The sequence below is a fragment of the Felis catus genome, chromosome B3, assembly GCF_018350175.1.
Source record: "Felis catus isolate Fca126 chromosome B3, F.catus_Fca126_mat1.0, whole genome shotgun sequence".
Lineage (NCBI taxonomy): Eukaryota > Metazoa > Chordata > Mammalia > Carnivora > Felidae > Felis > Felis catus.
Window position 1 is genome coordinate 19,565,552 of NC_058373.1, and position 27,615 is coordinate 19,593,166.

Here is a 27,615-nt window from a genome sequence, read left to right on the forward strand (position 1 = left end):
CGGAGTCAACCCCAGATTCCTAAAACAATGCCCCTCACCCACTTTTGTTTTTTTCCTAGCCATAATTGTAAATAAAAACCAAAAATCTGGGGCGCCTGGGTGGCTCAGTTGGTTAAGTGTCTGACTCTTGGTTTTGGCTCAGTTCATGATCTCACGGTTATGTGAGCTCGAGCCCCACTTGGGATTCTTTCTCTCTCTCCCTGTCTCTCTGCCCCTCCCCCGCTTCTGTCCCCCCCCCCTCAAAATAAATAAATAAACGTTAAAAAAAATTGCTGGATTCCCAACAAATACAAGCTTCTGACCTCAAAGAGAGGCCATGGTAACAGTCCCATGGAACACAAAACCCATGGGTGCAGGGATTTCAGTCACTTCGAAAGATAAGCTGTGACCTAATTAAGTCACACTGGGCAGCTGTAGGTGAAGAGGCTTGCAGTCCAGACTGTGGAGGGCACTCCCTCGATAGATGGCAGGTATCCCTGCACCAAGCCCCTCCACCCAGCCAGGCTGTTGTGGCCTGAAGAAGGTCTGTTACCAAAGGACACCTTGGAGCTCTAGGATTTCCCCCATGACGTCGTTACATGAACATTTGCTAAAGCTCAAAGACCTTCTACTTAATGACATCAGATAGACCCAAAACCACAAAGAAAGCCATTTCACACATTGGTCAACACCTACATTTAATCGTTGTGTCTTGGAAAGAAATACAGGCGTCTTGGTCATGGGATGTTAACTCTTTTATTAACTTAGGGTTAACATTGTATTTGCTCTGTGGATTTCTTTTTTAAAGTTGTGGATTCAATAAACAACAGCTGGGTTTCCCCCAGCTCCTAGGGGACAAGGCAAACGCATTATAGTCAAAGAGGGGAGCAGGACAAAATGGAGAACAAGCTTGAAAAAATTTAAGGCAAATGTCACTCCCATATTAAAGGGAATTGATCAAGCATATCTGTGCATTTCAATGAAAATATATGAAATATCTGTCAAAATAATTAACATCGGTAAAAATTAGAACATGTAGCTTATAAAATGCCTACACAGGTTTGGCAGAAATAAATCCAACCGTGTCATTAGGCTCATAGTACACAGACACAGGAGCATCTACCTTAAGAACAAGTTTCCTGAAGAGCAGAGGCCAAGTGTATTTCAAAAGCAATTCCACGAAATGGGCGGTGATAAGATTAATGATTCACGGGTTGGGTTTACATTTTGGCAAGAGGAATTGCTTAGTCAATGGGGCTCCTCTTGGCTGGTCCCTGGGATGCTTCCTGGGGACCCTCCCCAGAAGGCTCTGCATCAAGTAGAGGTGATCATTCGGGCCAGGAGGCTCCCAGAGACGTGGTGACAAGGGGCGCTCAGCTCACCTACGGGACAGTGCGGCAGAGAAACGAAGGGTCTTCCCGTCCAGATTTGGAACTGGGACGTTCTAAGACATCGCTGCAGTTCCAGAAGTAGCTGACTGTGTAGGAATGGATGCTCCATCCCCAGTGGTCATATATTTTATGCCCCCCAAGTCTATTTTATTTACAGTCTGACCAAACCGTCCCCAGGCTGCTCCATGGCAGGTGGGGGAGTAGGTGCGTGCTCGGCCGGGCATCACGCGTGGGGATGTCCCAGGCCTGGTGGGTGAGATTCACTGTGAGGCTGCACAAAAGCACGGGGAGAAGAGTGGTGTGTGAAGCCAAGCATCTTGCCTTTCTGCTTTGGTCTTGAAGATTCAGTAAACTTAGGGTCCCAGAGGCTGCCCCGAAGCTGGAGCTATGGATTCCCAGAATTCTTTGTGTTTCCATCTTAAGTTTGCCAGAAGAATGTAGCCAGCAAGCAGAGTTTGAGAGCCTGTCACTGTTTGAAGAACACCCCCTTATGGCCCACCACCCATCTGGGCTGGGTGCTCAGAGATGTTGCAGAAGGACCTTGCTCCTGGGGAGATAAAGCTGTCAGACGCAGGGCACCCCCCAAACAGGCTGTGGCTGACGGTCTGGAGAAAGGCTGCTGAACGGACGGACGGACGGACAGGAGGGGCCCTGCCCCCTGCAGTCAGCTGGGTGCCCCTACCCAGCCAGGAGGCACGTGCGGCAGCAGAACTGAATGAACAGCTTCCGTTCACAGAGCCGGTTGGACTTCACCATCTCGCAGAACATCTCGTCAGCTGGGGTCCCACCAGGAAAGAGAAAGGAGGGATGTGTCAGACTTTGGGACTGACATGTTCCAACCATCGCATTTCACCAGGCCCCAGCGATGGGCTGGGCAAGGGTCACGGAAGAAGCTGGGGGCGGCAGCCGGGGTGGCCGTCACGGTCTTCCTGGGACATGTGGCAAGCCTGGTGTGGCAGAGGGGACATGTGGCCTAGGGAGCGCCTGGGTGGCTCAGTCGGTTGAGCGTCCGACTTAAGCTCTGGCCATGATCTCAAGGTTCGTGAGTTCGAACCCCACATGGGGCTCGCTGCTGTCAGCACAGAGCCCACCTCGGATCCTCTGTCTCCCTCTCTCTGCCCCTTCTCCGCTTGTGCTCTCTCAAAAATACATAAACATTAAAAAAAAAAAAAGAAGTGGCACCTAGCATGCAGGGGCTCACGCTGGGTATAGGGGATGGGGGGAAACTGAGGCAGGGTGGAGGATGAAGCCAGCTGTACCAGCCAGGCCTCAGTGCTCCTGTGCATCTATCTTCCCAGACAACTGTGGTGGTGCAGGACTTCGTAGGAAGACTCTGGGGGGTGGGGCTAGGGTAGGAGGACAGGCCTGGGACAGGTCTGTGTCCTGTGGCTGTGTTCTGTCTGGCGGCTGCTCTTGTGCCCAGGGGGCTCCCCAAACTGAATGGGATGGGAGGGAGAGAGTCGTCAAGGCGAATGGAAAGGGGGAGGGGAGGAGGGATGGAGACCAGCCCATCCCAGCTGGCTGCTGAGTTTTTGAAGAGGCCTCGTCCTTGATGGGACCTGGGAGCCCCTCCCGAGACTGCCCCACTTTCTTGGGCTGTATCTATAACCTGAGTAGGTGACATCCTACAGAGGGAGCTTCCTACTCTGAAAGCACACAATTCTGCAAACCAAAAAGAAAAAACAAAAAGAAAAAACAAAAAAAGACCAAACACCAAGGCAAGGAGGCCACACTAAAGTGTGCAGGACATGCTGGTTTGTGCTCTGCCATGGCAGGGCCAGTTACAGCTCCAAGCCCAGGGATGCCGTGGGGCTACCAGCTTTCTCCCCCGCACACCGGTTTGAGGTGCCCAGAGCTGGCCTGTGATGCTCCTCCCAGTGGCTCGTTGAGCATGGAGTCTTCTGGCTCACTACTCCTGCACCTGGTCCCCGGGCCAGAGTCCTCTGCCTGGAACCCCAAGCTGGTCTTTGGTCTCCCTCAGAGTTCCTGTCTTCACAGCTCATTCTGGTCTCCAGTGGGCCTAGAGATCCAGAGCTCTCCCACAGCAGATGTGGGGCTTCCCTGTGGGACCTGGGGGGCCCCGAGTCTGGGCTCTGAGGCTGACACCCTCCAGGCCTCCTGGCTTCGACCCCCAAGGTCAGGCCTCTTCTAACAGGACTCACCGCACCCAGGCCACCGGGCTTATGGCACAAGAGTGGGAACGGTACCAGAACAAAATCAGCTTTAAGAGTCACTTGGCAAATGGACCGGCAGTAGCTTGGTGGCCAGGATGCCTCCCTGGTCAATGTGAGGAGCCCAAAGGGACAGTAGGAGGCTATGAGGCATCCCTGATACTGGGGCCAGCACACACATTCAGAAGGGCTACTGTTCCTGCCTCTTCTCCTTCTCTTCTTCTCAGCTCAGTGAGCTGAGCTCCTCCAAGGGCAGCCCCGAGGGTAACTCACGTCCCCCCATTCCCTCACTGGTGCTCACCGTTGCTGCACGTATGGTTGGTGATGCACGTGGTCCCCAGCAGCGTGAAGCCTGTCTTACACCTGCTACAGTTCCTGCTGGAGCCTTCACAGCTCAGGCAGCTCTCGTCACACCTGTGGGAGGACACGGGTTCATGACGCTGCTTGGGGAATGGGCCCAGCCACTCCAGGACCCCCTCCTGGAGCCCCCCTACCCTCTTGCACTGTCTCCACCTGCAGCTGTGGCCACCATGATGGCCTGAAACCCCAGCCAAGCATCTGCACATCCTACCTCCTGTCTGACTGCACTATCGCCCTAGGAGGGTGAAGTCAGCAGGAGCATGCCTGGAGTGGCAGACAGGCCCAGGTCTCTGAGACTCCCTGTGGCTCACCTGGACACCTTCTTGGATACTGTGCCCCCCGCCCCGCCCCCCCCCTCCCCGCCACCAGGTGGCTCCTCAAGCGGCATCGGCACATGCACCCTTGGGCAGCTGCCCAGCTCTGATGGCTACAGGGTTGGGATGCAGGGACAGGGGCGTGGCAAAGCGACCCTGGAGCTGGCCTGGGGACTGCTGTTGCCCATGAGGCTGAGTTTTCTTTGCGGTGATGCCAGCCTCCCTCCAGGGCAGGCAGGCAGGCAAGGTGAAGATCTTCCAGTTCTTGCCCTGATATGGGACCCAGGGCTCTTTCTAATGCAGAGTACCGTGACCTCAGGGGAGGGTTGGCACACCGTGGCCCTCAAGCCACATCCAGCAGTTTTACTGGAAGGCAGTCACTGCTCATCTATGTATCATCCGTGGCTGCTTTCACAGCGGCAGGACTGAGTAGCTGGGACAGAGACCATGTGGCCAGCCAAGCCCAAACTACTCACCACGGGGCCCTCTACAGAAAGAGCTTGCCAACCCGTCCCTGGGGCTTGAATGTGCACCTCACCTACTCCGGACTACGTGCGGACTGGGGCTGTACCTGCCACCTTTTCTGGGGCCACTTTGGTGAGTGGGTCTCCCAGTGCTCCAGTCTGCCACCCGGCTTCCCCACGGATGCCAGCTGCAGGTGGAACAGGCCCCAGAGGTGGAGCTCAGGCAGGGCGGGTGGGGCATCTGGGACAGGAGCCTGGCTCAGATGGCTCCTGCATCTGCCCTGTGTGGCCAGTTCTTTGCTTAGGACAGATGCCACCCTCCCAGTCAGGGACTAGATGCTATCAACAAAGGCTCCTATAGGCCTCTTTCCAAAGCAGCCATCCACTGGGTTCTCATTTCACCATTGATTCTGACTACATGGAGCCCTGGTGGGTCATGCCCTCGGCCTGCTCTTCCAGTGCAGGATGCCCCCAGACTGGAGTTCAGGCCCGTAGTCTATATTTATAAATGTGTAAATCCCACAGGCAAACTTGCTCTTCTGACTTCCTCCTCCTGTAGCAAGAGCTTTCCCTCCCACCACACCTCCCTGCCCTACAACCTGGAGGGAGAGTGGGCCCTGCCATGTGGGACCCTGTTTCTGTGCACTCTGGGGAAGCCACTAAGGTCTGGACTCTGTCCTGCTGCACCTTCTGGTGGCCCAGCCACAGACCCTTGATGCCACAGCACAAGGGATGACTTCCCCTGGGGACCCTTGGTTTCTTATACAGACCACCCCTGTGGGACCGGAACTAGGGCCTAGCCTGTTTCATGAAGATGCTTCAAAGGCCCTGGGCCAGCTTTCCCAGGCCCTGGCTGAGGGCAGCTTTAATGAAACCATGGGTGGAGCGTGCTAAGGTGGAGGGCCACCTGTGCATGGCTTACCTTCTCCAGATATAAGCTGGCCACGTCAGGGGTCTCCCTGCCAGCCCCCAGTGGCACTGAAGGTGAGTCAGTTTTCTATGGCTGTGTAACAAGCTACTACAAACCCAGCAGCTTAGAACAGCCTCATTCACCATCTCCCAGGTCTGCAGGTGAAATCCTGGGCAGGCTCCGACCTGCTCCCTGCTCAGGGTGTCACAAGGCCCAGGTCAAGGGGTCAGCTGGGCCGGGGCTTAGATCTGGAGGCCCCAGCTCAGGGAGAGAATCCAGCATCACGCCGCCCCCAGGGAAGGATGATGCCCCCCATCACCCCGGTAACACCGCACCCCCACCCCCAGCTGCCTTGAGGTCCCTGCTTCTCTGAAAGACCCTCTTGACTCCTCTCTGTCAGGATTACCTGCCCAGCAGGTAGCCCTCTCAGGCAGGGGGTTTTCAAAACACCTCTGGTTCTGTCACTTTCTATGGCACCCACTTCCCCACAAAACGCCATGGCAACTTTGCCCTGCCAGACTCTGGAAGGACAGGCATGTGCACCGCAGCCCCTTTTCCGTGCTCTGTTGCACGGGCCACGTGTCCTCGCCTTCCTTTTGCCTTCAGGCTGTTCCAGGCGAGAGTCAGACAGCAAGTCTTGTCATCCTCCAGTGTGGGCACAGAATACAGCAGAAGAAATGCCTGAAGTCTCTGCCCCCCTGAGCACCCAGGAGGGGCCAAGGGAGCGGAGAACAGTGGGGAAGACTGGGGGCCTGAGGGGCTAGCTACCCCTCAGGCAAGTACCCCACTGAATTGCTCTCCAGAGAGGTCCTTGCTCGCTCTTCTGGGTTCTCTTACTAAGCCTTGGGGGTGTCCAGGGCCTCTTTTGAGATCCTTACCACGGACTGTTCTCCACTTTGGGCCTCAGGTTCACTGGTCTTCCTGGCATCCTGGTTGCCAACCCAGCAGGCCTATGTTCTGGGCTGGCTTTTCCACATAAGCCCCCCCCATATGGCTGTGTGGCCCAGAGCTGCCCCAGGCCTACCAGCAGGGGCCAGCCACAGTGCTTCTCAGCATCCTGGGGCCTGGAGGAAGCCAAACCCTAAAAGCTGCTGCTGCCTGAGTGGGGAGAGGCCCTGCACAACAAAGCAGACCAAGACTATTCTTCCTTCAGGAGGAATCCACATCAAAGGGGTCTTCAGAGCCAGGGCACTCGAAAGACAGAAGCTTCCTGAAGGGCTGGCATTTCACCACCTCAACGCCTTATGCAGGGCTCCTCCTAGGGGTGTATCTCCAAGATCTGCTGTGGGAGCCCTAGCACTGGACTGGAAGCTTCCCCTCCTGTGGAGGTGAGCACCCAGGAAGATGCTGTCCCCCACTGTTGAAAAGGGGCTTAGGAGGCTGCCTACCTCTTGCTTCCTGGGCTGGGGACACCATAGTTTCTGGGTTACCAGAAAAACCAGGGGGGCTGGTTACCACACTCATGGGGATGCCCAGCATCCTGTGGGATCCTGGGCATCTGACAAACAAAAGTGATTATCACTGGGGTGTCTGGGTGACTCAGTCAGTTAAGTGTCTGACTTTGGCTCAGGTCATGATCTTGCAGTTGGTGAGTTCAAGCCCTGTGTCGGGCTCTGTGCTGACAGTTCAGAGCCTGGAACCTGCTTCAGATTCTGTGTCTCCCTGTCTCTCTGCCCCTCCCCCACTCTCTCTCTCTCTCTCTCTCTCTCTCTCTCTCAAAAAAATAAATAAATAACAATAACCATTAAATAAAAGAGAGTATCACTGTTTAATTCCATGTGCTCCCTGGCTGCTGTACTTAGTGTAATCACCCTTGAACCAATGGGCTGGTACAAATGAAACACTTCAGGCACCCATCCGAGGGCCCCACAGAACTCAACAAGGCTGGTGCCAAGTTTCCTGTTTCAAATCAGCTCAAAAGAGGGGGCTGATGCCTGCACAGATACATAACCCCCTGTGGGGACCTTCTTTTGTGAGTCAAAAAAGTGCAAGGATTTGGTGGTCTCTCTCGGGCAACTGTGGGGTTTTCCGGTTTTGTGAGAACAGATTAGAACCCAGAGCAGTGTTCAAACACAGACTGCGGAGGCAACCCCAATGTGGGCTCAGCTGTGACCTGGAAGACAGGGCTGCTCTAACAGGGTCCCCCAGGGCTCCCTTGTTTTGAGGCTGTTTCAGAAGGAGGCCCCTCCCTCACCCCCACCATCATTATCAGCAAGGCCACCTTCCAACACCTCATTATCGGCTGCCCTGCCTGTCCTGGGATCTAGGTTATGAAGTCCTGGTGTAAGGCAATAACTATTCAGCGGCAAGACAAGAGGATACCCAAGCAAACTTCTTTCATTGCCCATGTCCAATGACAAAGAGAAAGAACCAGACTGGGTTGGAAGCCACCAAATAAGAATGGCACACCGTGCGGACACACAGGAGAATGAGAAGGGTTACAGTATATGTTCATTGACCGCATGGCAAGTGGTTTTAGAATGAGGACATTGTCTGTACCTAAATTTTCTCTAATTTAAAATGAAAGAAATCCCCAACACATGGATTCCTTTGTTACTACTAGCATGGGTGCATCTTGGGCTGCAGCAGGGAGCTGCTCCCATGGAGTCTGCTGTGGTGATGTGAGTACCGCCAGGCAGGCACCTTGTTATCCTGCTTCCTGCCCCCTCCCAGCTACAGTGCCTGGCACACAACAGACACTTGTTAAATGAACCAAGGAATGAAAGCCACCAACGAACTTGTGACCTTGGCAATCGCCAACCACAGGGGGTCCCTCCTCTGTAAATGGGGTCTGGCACCCCCACTGTAGCTCCCGCACCCTCTGCAGCTGTGTGATGTGGCACCCTCCCCCAGGCCCAGGGAAGAGGCCACCAGACTTGGCCCTCCAGCTCTTCCCTTGCTGCCCCAGGCAATGCCATTCCCTAGCAATCTTGGTCTGAGCCAGGAAGACTGAAAGAATTGCGTACCTTCGGCACACTTTGTGGGGCAAGCCTGGCATCTCCTCTGGGTAGAAACCTTCACCACAGGCTGGCACACATTTCCAGTCTTGGAAGTGGAAGTTTGCTGCACAGTGAATACATTCTTCTCTGCTGGGCCCTGAGGAGTGCAGGGACAGAAGCAGATGTCAGGGATGCCTGCCCATTACCATGTTCCAGGTCTGTCACGGTGCCCTGGGGATCTGGGGTCTTGTTTGGATGCCCCTGTCCACCACCACAGCCAGGTTTCCCAAGTGCCCACCCTGTGTCTGCACCGGGCCTCCCTGCACCCAGGGAGGGACATGGAGGCATGAGCCAGGCCCAGCACCCCTCCCACTGCCTGTGCCGTGTTTGATGGCCCCCATTCCAAATGCTTCCTTGCCAACAAGCCTTGGTCCCACTTCTTTTTGCTAGAGGTAGCCACGTGTGGCTTGGAGCGCTTGAAATGTGGCTGGACCAAACTGAGACATACTGCAAGTGCAAAATACAGACACACTGGATTCCAAACACTTCGCATAAAAACAGAATAAGAAAGTCCTTGTTCATTTTTCAATGTTGATTATATGTTGAGATGATAGTATTTTAGACACAGTGGGTTAAATAAGATGTTATTATACTTATTTTTGCCTGTTTCTCTAGGAAATTTAAAATTGGTTCAGCGGCTCCCATTTGTGGCTTGCGTATTTCTTTTGGACAGAACAGCATGTAAGATGTGGGAAAAGTGAAGGAAGAGATTTTCAGGGGATGGTGTTGACAGGTATTTGGTGTGGACAACCAGGACATTTTCAACCACAGAGAACAAACAACTAAGGGCTTATAGAGTGGGGGATGGAGGCCTGAAGAGACAAAAGCTCAGAATGAAGGACCAAGAGTCAGGAGGGAGAATCTTCAGCTCAGCTTGGACTCATCAGCCTGCAGCAAACTTTGGTCTAGAACGAAGAAAGAGTGCTGTTCACCTCTCCACCTGTCCATGTGTCTGCCTGTCTGCCTGTCCATTTGTTCATTCATCCACTGAACATCAAGCAGGCTGGAGCCTACTCTGTGCCAAATGTCCCTGAGGAGCACCTGATGGGACATCAGAGAGAGGCAGCGAGGTGGCCTCTGGCTGATAGCTTAGGGGGTTGAACACGGGAAAGAAGTCATCTCAGATGCTTATGGTGATAACAGTCCCTTGTTAAACATCTTCCTTTAATTTCACTGTGGTCTTAGATGGAGGCCTGGCAGCTAAAGCAGTAATATCTGGCTCTCTTCCCAGAGTAGCATCTGGACTAAGAGGGCGCCTCTTGGCCTTGTCAAGGGAAGACCCCCTTGAAGACAGGGGTATGCAGGGTGGTTCCACCAGCCCCAAGGCTTGGTGCTCTGGTAGCTGGTTCCATCTCTCAGAACCACAGCTTGCAACCTGGAAGGAAATTCTGAGCTCATTCAGGATTGTGAGTGGGAGGCAGAAGCAGGAACCCTTTGGGGTCACTGGGCCTCCATAATGAGCAACGGCCCACCCACTTGTAGTCTCCACATGGGATGTCCTCTTTCCTTCGCTGCAATGCCCCACAAACATGTAGGGTTCCTGCCCAGTTTATGTCATTCCAGATGGAAGACTGGTCTTGTGCTTTGGCCACCCCTCCATCATGTATCTCCAGGGAGCATCTGGCATTGGCCACTTGGCCCTTGGAAAGCCCTGGGCCTCCAGAGCTGTGTGGTCCTTGTGGCTGTACCCTTTGGGCCTCCTCTGCTGAACCCTGTTACCCACATTGTTCTGTCTCAGCCATTAGGGTCCTTAATGCCTGAAGAGCTTCTGTGGTGCAAAAGAACACTCATTCATATTTGTACACTTGACCCTTGACGAACATAGGGGTTGGGGCGCCAATCTCCCACGAAGTTGAAAATCCACATTCCCCCAAATGTGGATTTTGATTCTCCTAAAACTTAACTATTAGTAGTCTACTATTGACCAGAAGTCTTTCTTTTTCTTTTTTTTAAATTTTTTAAATGTTTTTATTTATTTTTGAGACAGAGAGAGACAGAGCATGAGCAGGGGAGGGGCACAGAGAGAGGGAGACACAGAATCCAAAGCAGGCTCCAGGCTCTGAGCTGTCAGCACAGAGCCCGATGCGGGGCTCGAACCCACGGACTGTGAGATCATGACCTGAGCTGAAGTTGGACGCCCAACTGACTGAGCCACCCAGGAGCCCCTCTTTTTTATTTTATTTTTTTGAGAGACAGAGAGAGAGAGAGCACATGCGTGTATGTGCATGCACATAAGTTAGGAAGGGGCAGAGGGAAAGGGAGAGAGTCTTAAGCAGGCTCCACATTCGGCACAGAGCCCAATGCGGGGCTCAGTCTCACAAACCAAAAGCTCATGACCTGAGCTGAAATCAAGAGTCGGACGCTTACCCAACTGAGCCACCCAGACGTCCCCAGAAGCCTTTCTGATAACACAAACACTCAGTCAACATACATTTTGTATGTTACATGTATCATATGCTATATTCTTACCATAAAGTCAGCTAGAGAAAAGAAAATGTTAAGAAAATCATAAAGAAGAAAGTATATTTACTGTACTGTATGTATTGAAAAAAATCAACGTACAAGTGGACCCGTGCAGTTCAAACCTATATTGTTCAAGGGCCAAGTGTACTTAGTTTAATGTCCAATTTGCTAAACTTCAAAGCTGGTGAAACACCCAGCTGGGTTAGATGGGAAAGTTCTGGAGACGGATGGTGGTAAGGTACAATGTGACTGTACTTAATGCCACTGAAGTGTTCACTTAAAAATGGTTAAGACGGTAAATTTTATGTTATGGATATTTTGCTGCAATAAAAGAAGCTGGTTAAACACACATTTTCAGGACAAACTATTTTCACAATTACCACAAACTATGAACTTTATAACCAGAAGTCTCTTAAGAATCCCATTAAGTCACCAGTCTTTGCAGGCCTCAGATGCTTGAAAAGCACCCACAGATCATAACAATAATAGCAAAATGGGGTTTGCTTATACGGGACCCAATCCGTCACATGTAGGGCCCTACTACAAAGTGAACACACGGAGTCCTTGTTCAAAATGCAGGAGAAATGTGCCATTAAGGGTATTAAGATATAAAGTGCTTTTCTTGCTTCTGCAATCTCTCTCTTCAGCTGTCATGGTGCTTTTTATCTGCCATTTCGAGCCTCTCTCCGTTAGTTAGAGGCCTGAGGAGGCTACAGTGGGTGAGGGCTGACTCTCACGGGGACCTGGGGCACCACCCTTCGACTCGTCTTGCATATGTTCTACCAGCTGCCCAGTGCTGACCAGTGTGTCATGTCCCAGCCGGGGACAAGTTCAGCCAGGCACCTCCCTGTCCCATGGGTCCCCTGCACCAACCCACAGCTGTTGGGCAACCCCAAGGGGTCACATGCCTCTGTGCCAAGACTCTGGGTGTCTGGACTGGGAATGGGCAAGAGGCTTGTTCCCATCCAGTGGCCCATCAAATGCCCTGGGGCACTGCCAGCCCAGGGTGGGGACAGAGGCCACCGTGCCTCACCCTGCACTTGTGTCTGACCACAACCCTGCCCATGACCATGCCCAGGCCCACATCCAGGAGAGGAGCAGCAGCAACCACTGAGTGGGAGCAGGGATGGGAAGGCGAGGTGGGCCTGGGCCTCAAGGGCGTGGGGAGCTGGCAGCTGAGAACAGCTATTTCTGACACAGACTCACATTTGACATGGAACAAAAAATCCTCCAGGCAACTCAGAGCAGAGAAACAGGGTCCTCTCCCCAGCAGCTGCCAGGGAGTGGATGCATGCATCTCAGGAGCCTAGAAAGAACCCAGGCAGGCAGGCACATGGAGGAAGGAAGACCCCCCCAGATGGCCTCAGACTTCATAGAGTGACATGCCCGAAGTGACAGAGGAATCACTGGGTTGAGAGGAGAAAACTAGGGAGCAACTCCATCAAGCAGTTTGCCAACCGGCAGTCTGGGGATGCGGAGGAAGAAAAGTAAATTGAATTATTGAAATCTAAAGCGTTGTAAAGGCACATATCCGAATTTTATGGATTTGAGCAGCTATGAAATTTAAATAAGGAACATCGGTGATGCTCCTTAATCAACCTGGGCTAAACAAGGAGACAAAGAAACAAAGAATAAAAATGACAGCAAAAAATTAACCGGGCAAATGGCTAGAAAAAAGAGCTCAGCTGTCAGCGGCTGAGAAGGCTTCCAAACGTCGAGCTCTCGCTCCTTTGGGGTTTGTCCCAGGAGGGACGTGTCCTGGGAAGGCACATCTCTTTCAGGATTTGGGGGCTCCGGCCTTGGCCACAGCCCTGCTTTCTCTGGCACGTCCACTCCCGGAAAGCACAGCCGTGGCCACCCGGGGCTCACATGGCCATATGGCGACGGCTGTGCTGTCCCTGTCAGGTGCCGGGTAGGGAAGGTGAGTCAAGAGGAGAAGACTGTTCCCGAAATGTATCTGAGCCCACAAACTCACAATGCACTTCACCGTCTAGGGCGAATAACTCTGTCACCGGAAACCCAATAAAATGAGCGCATTCTCTGCTGTTGTGCGTAAAAACTGTGCCTGGAAGACATCTGTGCTATCATCTTCGTGGGGAATTATAATACACATAAAATTGTTTATAGAAGTCTTTCCTCTTTGAATAAAATGTTCGAAGTGAACTAAAGATGGGTACAAAGAAAGAAGGCTGTGTTTTAAAACGCCTTCTTCCCTTTACCACCACAATCAGCCCCCGTCTCTCTGCATCTTTATAGCTTGTGTCTCAGGCAGTGCCTTTTCCGCGGGAGCGATTAGCTTCCCTACGCAGCTGACAGCATCCACTGCCTGGCTGCGCTTCTAATGCAGGGAAGCCCAGACTGCTCATGGAAAGTGAGGCCTTATGGTTTTTCCTTATTTTGAATTTGTAAAATTGTGATGAAAGGAACATCACATAAAATGGACCGTATAACCAGTTTTAAGTGTCTGGTTCAGGGGCATTAAATACAAGGGGCGCCTGGGTGGCTCAGTCGGTTTAAGCATTCGACTTTGGCTCAGGTCATGATCTCACGGCTCAGCTCACGAGTTCGAGCCCTGATTCAGGCTCTGTGCTGACAGCTCAGAGCCTGGAGCCTGCTTCAGATTCTGGGTCTCCCTCTCTCTTTGCCCTTCCCCTGCTCATGCTCTGTCTCTGTCTCTCTCTCTCAAAAATGAATAAACATTTTAAAAATTAAAAAGATATATATTCACACGGTCATGCAACCACCCATCCATCTCCAAAACTTTTTCATCTTCCCAGACTGAAAGTCTGTTCCCCATGAAAGTCTGTTCCCCATGAATCCCACACTCCCTCCCCTTGCTCCCTCCCCCCGCCCCCCGCCCCCAGCCTTCCTGAGCTTCAAGACCATTAGCCTACAGTCAGTGACCCAGGTTCCAAGTGTCTGGCGTCATGAAGCCAACGCCTCTGCAGGCGATGAACTCACCCACGCAGGTTTGGCAGCTGTGATGGCACTCCCCACATTTGATCAGCTCAGAATCAAAGTAGGTGCCCGGCTCACAGTCTGGAATGCAGCTGCCCCGTGCAAAGCTGTTGGAAAAAAAAAAAAAAGCCATGTTTTCATATCTCTTTCAAAATTCTAATCAAATTATGATTTGCCCCTGGGGTGCCTGGGTGGCTCAGTCAGTTGAGCGTCCTTTGGTTCAGGTCATGATCTCACAGTTTGTGGGTTCGAGCCCCACATCGGGCTCTGTGCTGACAGCTCAGAGCCTGGAGCCTGCTTTGGACTCTGTGTCTACTTCTCTCTGCCCCTCCCCTGCTTACGCTCCCTCTCTATCTCTCAAAAATAAATAAACATAAAAATTTTTTTTTTAATTATGATTTGCCCTTAATTGCCTTTCATGAAAGGCAAAGGAAGTTGCTCTTTGTGTCACTTGAGGTTCCAAGCTAATGAAAGCAGGAAAAGGAGTCCTGCGGCCAGCTGGAGGGCCCCAGGAAGGGATGCCCTGGCCCTGGGAGCAAAGCCTCTGTGCCCAGGTGGCCAGCAGCCCCAGGTTTCATCCTCAGATCCCTGTGGACTTGGTCCTGGTTCAGGAGGCCAAGTTCTCAGGCTCTCTTGGGCTGTGATGACTTCTTTTCATTGACATTAATCAAACTCGAAACCAAACCTCAAGAGGAGAAATGGAGCACGTGTAGGTTACCCCTGGTGGCAGGCTGGCTGGCCCAAGCCTTCGGCAAAGTGTTAGCATTTATGATGTGTGAGCTGGGGTGGCAGTGGCAGGACAGATCCCAAAAGCTGGACCCACTGCTGCCTCTGCCTTGCTTGAAATCTTCGGTGCTTCACAATGACCTTGAAATAAAATTCACCCCTGGAGCCTCACATGCCCTGCCTGACGTGGTTCCTGCCTTCCTGTCTCACCTGGTGGGCACCTGCCCTCACCTGTCTTGCCCATGCAGCTGAGTGTGTGGATTCTAGAGTGGTCTCTGGGGCTGGACTGCCCACTCCAGGATCCTGCCTCTGGCACTTCCTAGCTGTGCAACCCTGGTCCCAGGCCAGCCGGCTAACCTCTCTGCACCTGTCTCCTTTCCTGTCCGCTGGGACAATCACGGCTCCCGCATTGTAAGGTTGTTTTGAGGACTCAGTGAGCAAATACTAGTGAATCACTGCAATGGTATCTGGCACACAGGGGTGTGTCTGCTACGGTGATTGCTTCCGTGTGCAAGATTACAGCGTTGGAGGCACATGTTGTAAGCTGTCTGCCACTAGACACACGGAAAGTGTGTCTGCAAGATCCAGAGAATCCTGCATTTAGTGGGGAGAGGTCGGTGGGTCCGAAAGCCTCTTCTCATCGATGGTGGCTGCCCGCCCAGGGCTCCTCCTCGTCATGGCTCCGGGGCCACCGAGACTGGCAGTTAAATCAAGTCTTCGATAACTGATGTTCCCCCTCGAACCCTTCCTGCGTTTATCCCCCTAAAGAGATGGATGGCTGCGCGTCAGCGGCTCGGCTGCTCTCACTGCTTTAACGTGACAGCGATGATTTGAAGCCACAGCTTAAAAGGATATTGGGCAATAAAAGGAAGCTTTCTGTGGATTATGGCTGACGATGTTTTCCGAGTTTCTGTGTCTCTCTGAATGCTTGTCGTGGCTGGAACCGCTGCGTCCGGCTGTGTGGCTTCTGCCTGACAGGCATTTTCTGTCTGTGACACTATTCCTGACCTGAGCAGCTGACCTCCTTTCTCCCACTGGACCCACACGACACAGAAACCAGCTCCCTGGGACTCACCAGTGCTTCCGGGGTGGGAAACAGGCTACAGTGAGTTGGAACCACAGAGCCTCCCCCTGCTCCCGACACCTGAAGTCACCAGACTGGGGTTTGGGAGCCCAGGTGAAAGGTGCCATCACAGCTGCCCGTCCCAGGCCACCTGCTGTGGCCATCAGCTCAATGCCTTCTTTCCCCTTGGGGACCTACTTCCTTGACCACATCATCCTTTAACTGTTGATCCTGCCTTGTCCACCTAATGGGTTTAAATGACCGCAGGCATGATGTGCGACTCTGATGGGTCCTGCTTCCTTTTCTTTTCCCAGACTCCTGGGTGCTTGGGCGGTGGGCCCTCTTCTCTCCTGATCTTCTTCTCCCTGAGCTGGCAGAGAAGGGCGGGCTCAGGGGAACCTCATGAAAGCAGCGACACCACGCTCCCTGGGGAAACAGTTTCTCTCCCCAGTGAGTAAATGGGAGCAGTAATATCACGGTCACAGATTGCTGTGAGGATTTAAATGAGGTAATATTGGTGAAAACACCTGGAACAGCGCTTGTTAAAGGTTTTCATCACAACCTACTCCAAAGGCATTCCACCTCTACTGGTGAATTCCAGCCCTGGCTGGAACTGGGTGGAAGGGAGGCTGGGGTGGGGTAGGGGGGCTGCGGACCCTCTGGTACCTCACCATGCACGGGCCGTTCTCACCTGGACCGGCAGCATCTCATCATTTGGGAGCCTGCCCAGAGCTGCTGGACCAGGGTCTGCATTTTTAAAAAAAATGCTTTTATTTAGTTGTAAGAGAGAGAGTTGGGGAGGAGGGGCAGAGAGGGAGACAGAATCCCAAGCGGGCTCTGAGCTGTTGGCGCAGAGTCCAATGCAGGGCTCGATGTCACAAACTGTGAGATCACGACCTGAGCTGAAATCAAGGGTGGGATGCTTAACTGGTTGAGCCACCCAGGAACCCCCAGGATCTGCATTTTAACAAGAATCCTGGAAATTTCCTTGCTCACACTGCAGCGGGGGTGTGGGGGGGGGGGAGCGCTGCTCTCACTGACCCTTCCATTTCTTCCTTAACATGTAGACCCTGGCTCTAGTCCCTGGACTATGGCAACGTGCAGAGAAGGTAGTTTCAAATAGAACGTTTCCTAAGCTCTAAACGGTAACTTAGAGGAACAGGTAATATATATTTGCTTTTGCATTAAATGCAATTTAGTTGCATTAAATGGGCTACACAAACATTCCCAAGTATTCTAATAAAAATCCTTAACCCAGTAAAAGGTTTTTAAAGCAGATGTGTACTGAGCTTGGTGGGACAGGGAACACCAGGAATCTAAAGAGCATTCCCAGGCAGCAAGCTCCCAGAGCTGGAAGGAGGTATCTGAGCTGGAAAAGAAGAGAGAGAAGGCAGAGGATGGAGAGGAGGGAGGCTGGGCTTCCCAATGCCCCACCTCCCCTCACGTGGACAGGAGGGACACGGGGGGAGTAGGTGGTGTTACTAGTGCCTAAAAACGGGAGCTCTGTTAGAATCTCACCTTTCCAGCAGCCAGCCCTGCTTTTTACGGTAGCATCGATTCCTGTGTTTATCAGTTCCCCAGTGCAGCATAAAGGATAGAGATTTTGCCTTGCCTGTCTTCTAACTTCCTATTTTAAACATCAATCTCCAAGTGGAATTCTGATTTCTACAGACTCAGAATCTTCACCCTGAAAGGCTTTGGGCCTCTGCTTTTTGGAAAAAGTTGGCCAAACTTGGTAAACCAAGAAAACGAAAAACAGCATAAACCCTTTGCCATTCTTCAGGTTTGAAGGGAGGGTTTTACCTGAATCCTTCTTTACAGACAGTACATTTCTCTGGTTCATCAACACACTTCCTACAGCTTGGGTGGCATTTAAGGCAATTTTTCTGACCTGGAGAAAAATGAGGAGAAGAGAAGGAGAAAAATAGATGTGAATCGAATCTGGGCAAAGAGGACTCTGGCATTTCAAAGCAGGGTTGCTGGCATAGCTCGTCACCGGTGTCAGCTTCCAGGAGGGATGATGGAGTAATAAAATAGCCAGGGCAGGCCCAGGTGTGGTATCAGAGGCCTCTCACCTCTCCTTTCTGGAGTAAATTAAAGTCCTTACACCATTCTGAGGCTTTGGAGTGGGCCCTTGGCAGAGGAGACATCGTCTGCTTCTGTCTATTTCAACAAGGACTAGAGCCAGTTCCTGGCTGACCAAGCTTGAGATTAATTAGGTGCCAGTCTTTATCTATATCTATATCATCTATATCTATATCTATATCTATATCTATATCTATATCTATATCTATATCTATCTATATCTATGTATATATATAAGAAAGTGACAGGATGGAGCCTGAAGAGGCCTGGGAGCCCTGCTGGTGCCTTCACAGGGGACTTTATTGAAACTTGGCAGTTACGTACACCAAGAAATAAATCTACGATGCCCATCCCACCTCCTGGGGAAACGCTGGGTCTCCATGACTCCAATGTGCTTTTCCCTATTATCTGGTCTTTCCCTCTGGCATCTCATCAACGCCACCTGGCGTTGTGCCTGGACACTAAGGGCTGCTTGCTGCCCTCTGTGCCTCCTCCTCAGGGCCCCGCACGTGGTATTACACACTCACTCAGAGACACACACGCACGCACGCACGCACGTGTGCACGCGCAGCAGTAGCAGGTGTTCAGGGGAGATTCTGGGTCACTAAGGGTGGCTGATTCTTGTCCTGGAAGCAGGGTGGGGATGAAGGAAACTCCACCCTGAAAGCAGGTCTGGCTGGCAGCCCAGGGCAGGTGTTTGTAAAGGCTGTGAAACACATCTTGCAAGACTATTTGTTTTTCCTCTAAAGAGATTCTGGTTATTCGATGGCTTTATTTGTCTTTAAAGATTTCCTGGCTCCTTCTCCATAGGAGGAACACTAATGCCGTCACAGGCTGGATCAGTGAACCCTCCTGCCTGGCAAGGGCCTCTGTGGGAAGGCTTCCACCTGCAAATTGCCAATGTCAAAACAGTAGCTTCTTTGAACTTGAGGATTATCCTCCATCAATTTAACCCAGACCCTGTCTTTTGTCTCTTCTGGGGCAAGGTGAGTTGGTGACACACTGGCATGGGTCACGAGCCCCAGATCTCCTCCACCCATCTGCAAGACCAGGAGAGCACCCCCACTCACTGCTGAGTTCAAGTTCCACCTGTGCCATTACTAGCTGTGAGCGTTTTGCCACCTCTCAGCTTTGTTTCCCCATCCTCAAGACCAGGAGAGCACCCCGACCTCTTAGGGGTGTGGTCACTACCTGTAAAATGGGCCACCAAGACTAACCCGTTTCTTCTGGGCCCAATTAACACTGGCCAGTAGGCTCCTCTGGGTTTTTGGAGGACTGAAAACCTTCTGCCCAAACTTGAATCCTGATTTCAGCTCAGCAGTTCTTCCGAGGAGGGGCTTTCCCCCAATTTTGACTACCCAGTCCCTAAGCTGGTGCTGGATTCCCTGGGAAAATTCTCCCAGGAGAAGGGAACCCAGCCCTGAGCGGGGGTGAGGGGAGGGGGAGAGGGACTGACTCATCACTTCTACGCACACAGACATGCACTTACTTTCATCGGCATAAAATCCGGCAGGACAGAATGTCACACAGGTGTTCATCTCCTGATGGTGATAGAACCCACGGCGGCAGGACAGGCACTGGGTTGGGCTCCTGCCCGAGCAGGTCTCACACCCCTTGTAGCAGCGGCGACAGCGTCTCGCTGCTGTGTCCCCAAAGTAGCCTGGAGGGCACGTGTTCACGCATTTCCTGTGGGAGCAGAAGCCACAGAGGGCCTTTGCAACTCAGCCCCGCATGGCCCTTGGAGCCTGCAGCACAGCCAGGTCCTGCTGAGGCAGGATAGCTAGCTGGGGAGCAAATTCCAGCCACCCCTCTGCACCCCCAGCTTAGCAAAACTCTCAGGGAGCCAAGGCCTGGGGGTGAAGGTTAAACCATTAATGCCCATCATCCTGGTGAACACAGCTGAGAGATTCCTAAGTACCCAGGAGAGGATCCAGGACTTGGACAAGAACCCAGGAATCCTTTGTTTCAAAGTCTCAGTGGCACCTGGATGATGGTATTCGACTTTTGGAATTTTGAGCTCTGCCAGAATGTCACCGATGGTGCCCTTCGAGAGCTAGACTCACTGGACAGTGCATAAAAGCATCAGGCTGGCTGCCTGTGTACTGTGCAGGGCACGTGTGGCTGTGTCTGGGAGCTCAAGCACACCAGGAGAGACACGCTCGCAGCCCTGCATGGCTGCACCATTGCTGGGGCCCCTGGTGGCCGTGTGTCCCACCTTGTGTGGTTGCACCGCTGACTGGACACCTGGGGCTGGGAGCTCTCCAGGCGCGGCCCACAGGGCTGACTTTCAGAACAGTGCTGGCCTCTAACATGGCATTTGTCTATAGTTCCCAAGTGGTCAGTCTTGGGATGCTCAGTCTGACCAATCTTTGTTTAACAAAATGGGTACAAAACGGTTTATAAGCACAGATACCACAATGACACAGCTTCTGATTTCATGAATTACTTTGTGATGAGGACCCGAAGTTACTAATACGTACGAAATTCCAAAGCAGTAAACCTCAATGTGATTTCCTTTTTGGGGTTTTACATTGATTCATAAGTAGGGTACTAGGCTGCCGGGGGCTGAGACAGCTTGAATCAGGTCACCTTAGCGGTGTGCCGAGGAACTCCAGGACATGTGATCAGAAGTCCCAGCCCATTACCTGCTGGTCTTGGCACTCCCCAGGCTGAAGTGGACACAGTTCAAGCACTGGTCTGCATTGGGGCCATCACAGCCTTTGTCACCACACTCCGGATGGCACACACCTTAAAGACATAAGCATTTCCTTTCACCCAGAGAGATGCTTTGTCAACCAAATGCAGTCCCCTAAGACCCTGAGTCAGGTTGTCACAGCCTAGGTGGGTCGGGATTAGCTTCCCTAGAGAGTGGTGGATCTGCTGGGGCTGGACGGCAGGACCTCAGCTGGACAGAGTGCCCACCCCCATGGCAATCTGGCTATGGCTGAGAGCTGAGCCTAGCTCTCAAATGGGGCAGCCTGAGAAGGAAAACAGCCAGCGGTAGGTGGGGACCCAGACCCACAAAAAGACGAGCACTGTGAGATACCAGGAGAGAGGCTGGTGGTGCCTTCTTCGGGGCATTCCTCTGCAACAGGGTCATGATGCTGGCACCAGCCATCTCTCTAGATTCCTGACGTGAAGGACACAGCAAGGCAATATGGGGCATCAAAGGCATCAGGGAAACTGCTGCCAAGCGGTGAGGATCATGGAAAGGATGGGAGAGACGATTCACTACATGCACTGGTGGGAATAGGATGGATCTGCAAGCCCAGGACCGCTGTGTGGGGCTGTCCCGGGGTGGGGCTGAGCTGGGCTGGGCTGTTCCTGGGCAGGGCTGAGCTGGGTGGGGCTGTCCCTGGGTGGAGCTGGTCTGGGTGGGGCTGTCCCTGGGTGGAGCTGGTCTGGGTGGGGCTGCCCCTGTGTGGGCCTGGGTTGGGCTGGGCCTTTCTCTGCAAACCTTTCTGCTTCCCTCCCTCTCCTCCAAGTCCCCTGCCATCCCCAAATTCTGACTCTGGGGGCCTGTGTGTTGTTGGAAAAGTGTTGGAGAGAAATGTAGGGAGCTCAGTGGACTCTAGCAAGCCTCACTCTTGCAGGTGGTCTGCCCTGCAGGTGGGCCACACAGATGAGCCCAGTTAGAAATGTCTAGTGCCCTCAGGCCAGGGTGGGGCAGGTCCACAGATGTCCCCTTCACCTGGCCTGAAGGACATGACCACATCATGCTGAAGACCAGCACTATGGTGGGACCGCCTGCCCGCCTCATCCCTCACCCTCCTACTCTGGGCAATGGTTCCAGAAAACTGCCCCATGTGGGGAGGTGCCCAGTGGGGTATTACAAAGGCTTTGGAGTCTTTAGAAGAAAAAAGCCTTCTGTAAGGTTTGAGTTGTTGGAAGGGGTGGGGAGTGAGTTCAGAAGCAAAGAAGAGGAGATTTGCTGGCCACCAGCATTTCATGGGGATGCAGGCACAGACAAAAGTCCCCATTCTCTGTTGCCCACAATGGGTCTTTGCTGAGGTACACAAAGCCCTCTTCATTCGTCCTTAAAGGGCCTGCGGACCTTCCTAGTGTTAGACCCGGTTTATTTTGCTTCCCTCCCTGAAGGTTTACTGTTGTTGATATTTCCAAAGTTTTCATTGTGGGTCCCACTGTGAACCCCTTTCAAAGCTGAGCTTGTCCCTGGGAATGCACTGGTCTGGGCTGGGGAGGGCTCTGCTGCGGGTAGAGTTCTAGTGCACGGCCTGACATGCACAAAGCTTATCATGGAGGCTACCCTCACCCCGCCCCCTTCCCCAGCTCCAGACTGTCGGGCTATTTTGCAGTCAGTTCTCGTTTGATTTGATTCTTGTCCACCTCATTCCAGGCCATTTTCAGATTTCCAAGCAAATCCTTGCTTCCTGGCACATTGTTTTTCAATTACCCACTGCGCAGAAGACACCTATGAGTTTGGCCACTGGGCTCTGACCCAGCCCGAGCCGTGGGGGCCTCAGGATACACCACCATGAGGACCATCTGCCTTCTGTAGTGGTTTCTCCCAAGGCCAATGGAGTCAGGAGGTCTGTCTTACTTGATAAAGTAAACAGTTTCTTCAATCTTAAGGAGGTTTGGGGGGGGGACAGGGAAGAGACAGACCAATTTCCCTACTCTCTCCCAGCACGGGAGACAGAAGCTTCAAGAGGCTGGATCTGGACTAGGGTGTTTATTGCTATATTCCCAGCACCTAGAAAGGTGTCTGGCATAGGGCAGGCGCCAACTAAATATTTGCTGAGAAGCTGAAGGGTGAGAGAATGGATGAAAGAAATATGGGTGGAAATTGGGAAAGTGCAGGTAACCTCACCATCCACAAACAGAACAGTCTAGGATGTACCAAGAGAGGGATAGCCTTGGGAGAAGGCCTGGTTCATGGCATGTGGACTTCACCTTCCTCCTCCCTCCTGGGGCCTCTTTGTGGTGGAGAAGTTAGTTAATAACCCCAAGGGAGCTCCACACAAGGCTGGGGTCCCCCTAACAGTAACAGCAAAACCCCATCAGGGCATCTGGCTAACCAGCCATGTCCAGCCCCAGTGAAGAGCGTGGTAAGATATTGTCCAAGGCAGGACGCTTAGATGAGCGTCTGTAAGCACCTCTCCTACAGCTGTCTACTTGAGTTGTCTCCAAAAGCCCAATGTCAAAATTCGCCTCTCGATGAATTGTTCTTGGATTAAATCTACCTGGTTGGTAGATTTACCACTTATCCTGCTTACTCCATCACTCCTAAGATTGTGTGTGTGTGTGTGTGTGTGTGTGTGTGTGTGTGTGTGTTTTCTGGCATAGCTGTAACACATTCTCTGGGTAAGCATATGTTATTTTTGTTGCCATTTGTATTTGTTTTTCCTCTTTCCTCAATTAGCATGAAAATTCTTCAAAGACCCACTGCCATCCTGTGTCATTTCCCAAGGTTCCAGATACAAGGGGGAGTGTGATTCATGTGCTGACAGTCTGCCAACTCCCACCTACTGGGTGTTAGAATGACACAGGCTTATTTGAAATCTCTACCTTAAATCTTTTGTGGAGAAAATCCAGGATTAAAAAAAACAACAACCCACAAACAGGGGCACCTGGGTGGCTCAGTTGGGTAAGCATCTGCAGAGCCTGCTTGGTATTCTCTCTCTCTCCCCCCCCCACCCCGCCCCTGCCTCTCCCCTGCTTGTATGCTTGCAAGTGCTCTCTCTCTCTCTCTCTTCCTCTCTCTCTCTCTCTCTCAAAATAAATAAATTAACTTAAAAAAAACCCCACAAACAAATGTTAGAAAGCAACTTGGGAATTCTCAATGGCCTTTGTCATAAGACGCTTAGACCAGTTTCTGAAGACGCTTAGATACTTAGGAGGACTGCCTAAGTATCACGATCTTTCCCCTGCCATTCATGCTGTCCAGGAAGAGTGTGCTGGCATGTCACTGGCACACCAGCAGACATGAAGTGGAGTGGCAGGGACAAAGGTGGCTGACTGCAGACGAGAGGTACGGAAGAGAACAACAGACCACTTTCACTGCAGGTCTGGTCTCTTCCCTGATGGCTCTATTCTGCTGGGTGAGTGCTAATGTGCCCAAAGTCCATGACCTGACAATGTCCTGCACTGGACATGCCACGTGTCCTGCGAATCAATTCCCCTGTGCCTGTTGAGCTGTCCTGGAATGCATCCAGGCAAAGGCTGCATGGGCTCTTGGCTTCCCTCAGTCCCGTGGGGCTGACCACACTGTCCCGCACTGACTTTAGCTTCCCTTCATCCTCATGACATTCTGTCCTTCCCTGGAGGCCACTCTCTCATAGCAGCCTGAGCACCACCCTATGTCCTGCCATCATCATCAAACTACCTGGAATCACCCAGGACAGCCACTGAGCATCCCCAGACCTGCTGAATCCACCTCTGAGGTGGGGCCCAGCCCTGGGCCTGCTCTTCAACCAAGCATCCTAGGTGGGTCACTGGGGCAGCCTTGCTCTCTGCCATGTCTGGTGCTTGCTCTCCAGGGACCTCCCGCTGCTCCTCAGCCACCAGGCGGCTCTGTCCCAGCAGGTAGGCCATCGACCCCAGTTTCCCTGGTACCTCACCCAGCCCATGTGGCTACTGCCCCCCACTTCCTGCTGGACTCACCAGCCCCCCGATCTCCAAGCCCTCCTCTCTAAGTTGGATTTCCACATACTCTTTTACTTTGGGGACCCCAGACTCCACCACTACCTTGGACGCAGTGCTGTCCTGTGCCCCCTGCTGCTGGCCCCTGGGACCACTGTTCCATCAGACCTCTCTACCCCTTCCTGACGCGGTAACCGCTCTCTGGCGCACAGGGCCCAGGTGGAGTACCACCAGGCTGCACTCATCACCCCTGTGCACCTCTGCCCATGCCAGTTCTCCAAATTCTTAAGAACCTTCTTCCTAGTATAAGCACCCCGGAAAATCCCTGCTTCAACCTGTTGCACCTCTGTGCTAAAACTGCAGAAAGCTGATAATAATCATGGGCCTACCTCAAAATCACCCTTCCCTCCACCCTGTCTCTTTCCCTGAGTTTCTGCCCTGAGGCTTATCTGTGACTGAGCTTCTGGAAGAGGCATGGACAAGCCCTTGAAAGTGGAATCTTTTTTATTTTTTATATATTATAAAAGATCTTTTTTAAGTTTATTTATTTGAGACAGGCAGAGACAACATGAGTGGGGGAGGGGTAGAGAGGGAGAGACAGAGAGAATCTCAAGCAGACTCTGCACTGTGAGCACACAGCCCGATGAGGAGCTTGAAATCATGAAATTGTGAGATCATGATCTAAGCTGAAGCTGAGAGTCAGACACTTAACCCACTGAGCCACCCAGGCGCCCCTTGACTATGGAATCTAACATGGCTGCTTCCTCCTCCCCCGCTCCTCCTCCTCCTTTTCCCCTCCTCTCCCATTGCCCTCCACATCACCCCACTCTTGCTCTCTCCCCATCTCTGTCTCTACCTGCTGTTACTGGCCTGCCCATCCCACTTGCCCCAAGATTGTAGGGACCTTCCCTGAGAGTCAGGAACACTTTCCATTCCCACAGAGACATCCTCTATCCATCTAGGCCATACTTGGGAAAGACTAAGTGACTTGGGCTACAGGGCAGTCATATTGTGAGATTCCAGGACAGTGTAAGGGTAGAGTCAGTAGCAGATTTTAAGGAAAAAAAAATCAGTCCTTTATTAATAATTACTGAATCTTGCCACCATTTATAAATCGCAGGGGGAAACAGAGCAGATTAATCCATACATAATTCAATGCTCCATTTTAAAGGAATGGTAGAAGAAATTTAAAATGGAATCAACCGTAATTTATGCTTGATATGTATCAGTGGAATTCTCCATTTTGTTACTTTTCTTTTTTCAGAAGCTATTAGATAATTCAAAACATCAATATCCTTAGATATCACCCATCATTTATCAAACAGCTGTAATATTTAGCTAAGCAAAATATGCCCAACCAGAAACACTCAGCTTCTCACAAATCACTGTGGGTTGGTGCAGAGGGAAAGGAACAGCTTTCTACCTAATGTGCTAATCATGACTGCGCCCAGCCCAGAGGCTAGATATGCCGAAAGCCCTCTCCAGGCTGCTGCCTCCACGCGGGCGCTGGAGGTCCAGAGCCAGGGGCACCTCCCACCTCCCAGCAATGGTATGTCTGGAGAAGAAGCATTTGCACGAGGCATCTTTACTTTCTGTGAGATTTTTTTGTTGTTGTTGTTTAAGTAGGCTCCACACCAATGCATGGCTTGAACTCATGACCCTGAGATCAAGACCTGAGCTAAGATCAAGAGTCGGATGCTCAACCGACGGAGCCACCCAGGTGCCTCTCCTGTGAGATTCTTAAGTCCCTTCCAGTGGCATCAGTTATCTATTGACATTCAGAGCTAAGACTCTCTCCTGGAGTCTTCATCCCAGCTCTCAAGGCCAGTCAAGACCAGCACTGTAAGTTCCTCTCCTGGCTATCTGGCTATGCTCATTCAACCCAACCTTTCTGGGCCCATTTCAACCCTCGTCCTTCCCACATTCTGGCCATAGGGACAGAAAGTGGATGGATTTGAGAGGGTCAGGAGGTTGAGGCATGAGACGAGGGACTCTGAAATAAGTGGGTGCCCCAGGAGGGGGCTCATTAACCAGGAGGCAAGTCCCAGTTCTGGTTGGGCATATAGAACCTTCTGTTTCCCAGCCTTTAAGGTTGGAGAATACTTACTGGTTCGAAGCATACTTACTGGTCTGTAAGATATTAGGAGAGCCGTGGGTGGAAGGAGCTGTGTGGGTGTAAATTGCCATCATTATTACAACTTCCAGGAAGGGAGGAAGACCTACCATCACAATCCCCGCCTTTGCCAGGTATAGCCCCACGTTTTAAGAGCCAACAGTGGAAAACCAAAACTCGCTGAGGTTTGCCATCTCCCTCGGCTTCGGGTTCATTACCTGTGTAGTCTTCTTCGTCCTCAGGAACCTCGGCCTGGGGCGGTGACAGAGCGGCCTTGGGTGGCTCCAGCTCCGGGGTCGAAAGCTCCAGCATCCGAGAGCGAGACTGATGGGAAATGAAAGTGTTGTATGGGTGCTCCGCTGTGCCGTACAAGATGAGGCTCCATTCTTTCAATTTCCCTGGAAGACACCAAGCCCAGAGTTACCGGACAGCCATGAAACGTCCCTCAGAAAGTCCTTGAGGCACCTGGCCCGAGGCCGCCATCACTCACAGAAGAGCCAGGCGCAGGGCTCCTCCTGGGGGGCTCTTCACCCACCATCTAGTCACCCGAGAACCAAGGACGTGCCAACTGCCCAGGCCATGTTCTCTGTCCCCCAGTCTCACCATGGCTCTGCTGATTGGCTTCCTTGCCCTCTTGGACTATCCAGTGGGTGGACCTGGGGCGTGGCCCTGAGCCTTTTCCCATTTGCTTCCAAATGTGAAAGCTGGATTCCATATACCGAGGAGTCCTGCTATTTGCATCCTTGACCCTGGATCACACGAAGATTGGTCTTGGGATCCTTCCTATGTAGCCCGCCAAGGTGGGTGGGAAGTGTGGTAGGGTGGGAATAGCAGTGCAAACCCAAATGTCCCCAGATGCTGGGTGTAGAGAGGATGTCCTCAAAAATGGCAGGATGGGGGCACCTGGGTGGTTCAGTCAGTTGGGCATCTAACTCTTGATTTCGGCTTGGGTCACGATCTCTCGGTTCGTAAGTTCAACCCCCACTTCAGGCTCTGTGCTGGCAGTGTGGAGTCTG

The 27,615-nt window shown here is 52.2% G+C and overlaps 1 protein-coding gene across 2 annotated transcripts in view; it reads right to left on the reverse strand.

The window, feature by feature from the left end:
• Positions 1 to 716: 716 nt before the first annotated feature.
• The window catches only part of PCSK6 (proprotein convertase subtilisin/kexin type 6), a 192,607-nt gene continuing 165,708 nt past the window's right edge, over positions 717 to 27,615 (reverse strand). The window contains exons 14-22 of one of the 2 annotated variants that reach the window (XM_023254992.2): positions 26,818 to 26,997; positions 26,613 to 26,651; positions 20,529 to 20,631; positions 19,373 to 19,569; positions 17,602 to 17,689; positions 14,013 to 14,116; positions 8,556 to 8,685; positions 3,843 to 3,955; positions 717 to 2,146 (exon numbers count right to left, since the gene is read on the reverse strand). In XM_023254992.2, coding sequence (XP_023110760.2) covers positions 2,049 to 2,146; positions 3,843 to 3,955; positions 8,556 to 8,685; positions 14,013 to 14,116; positions 17,602 to 17,689; positions 19,373 to 19,569; positions 20,529 to 20,631; positions 26,613 to 26,651; positions 26,818 to 26,997 — 1,052 coding nt within the window. In that variant the 3' untranslated portion in view covers positions 717 to 2,048. The remainder of the gene's footprint in view (positions 2,147 to 3,842; positions 3,956 to 8,555; positions 8,686 to 14,012; positions 14,117 to 17,601; positions 17,690 to 19,372; positions 19,570 to 20,528; positions 20,632 to 26,612; positions 26,652 to 26,817; positions 26,998 to 27,615) is intronic. The other variant, XM_023254991.2, reaches the window with a different exon arrangement.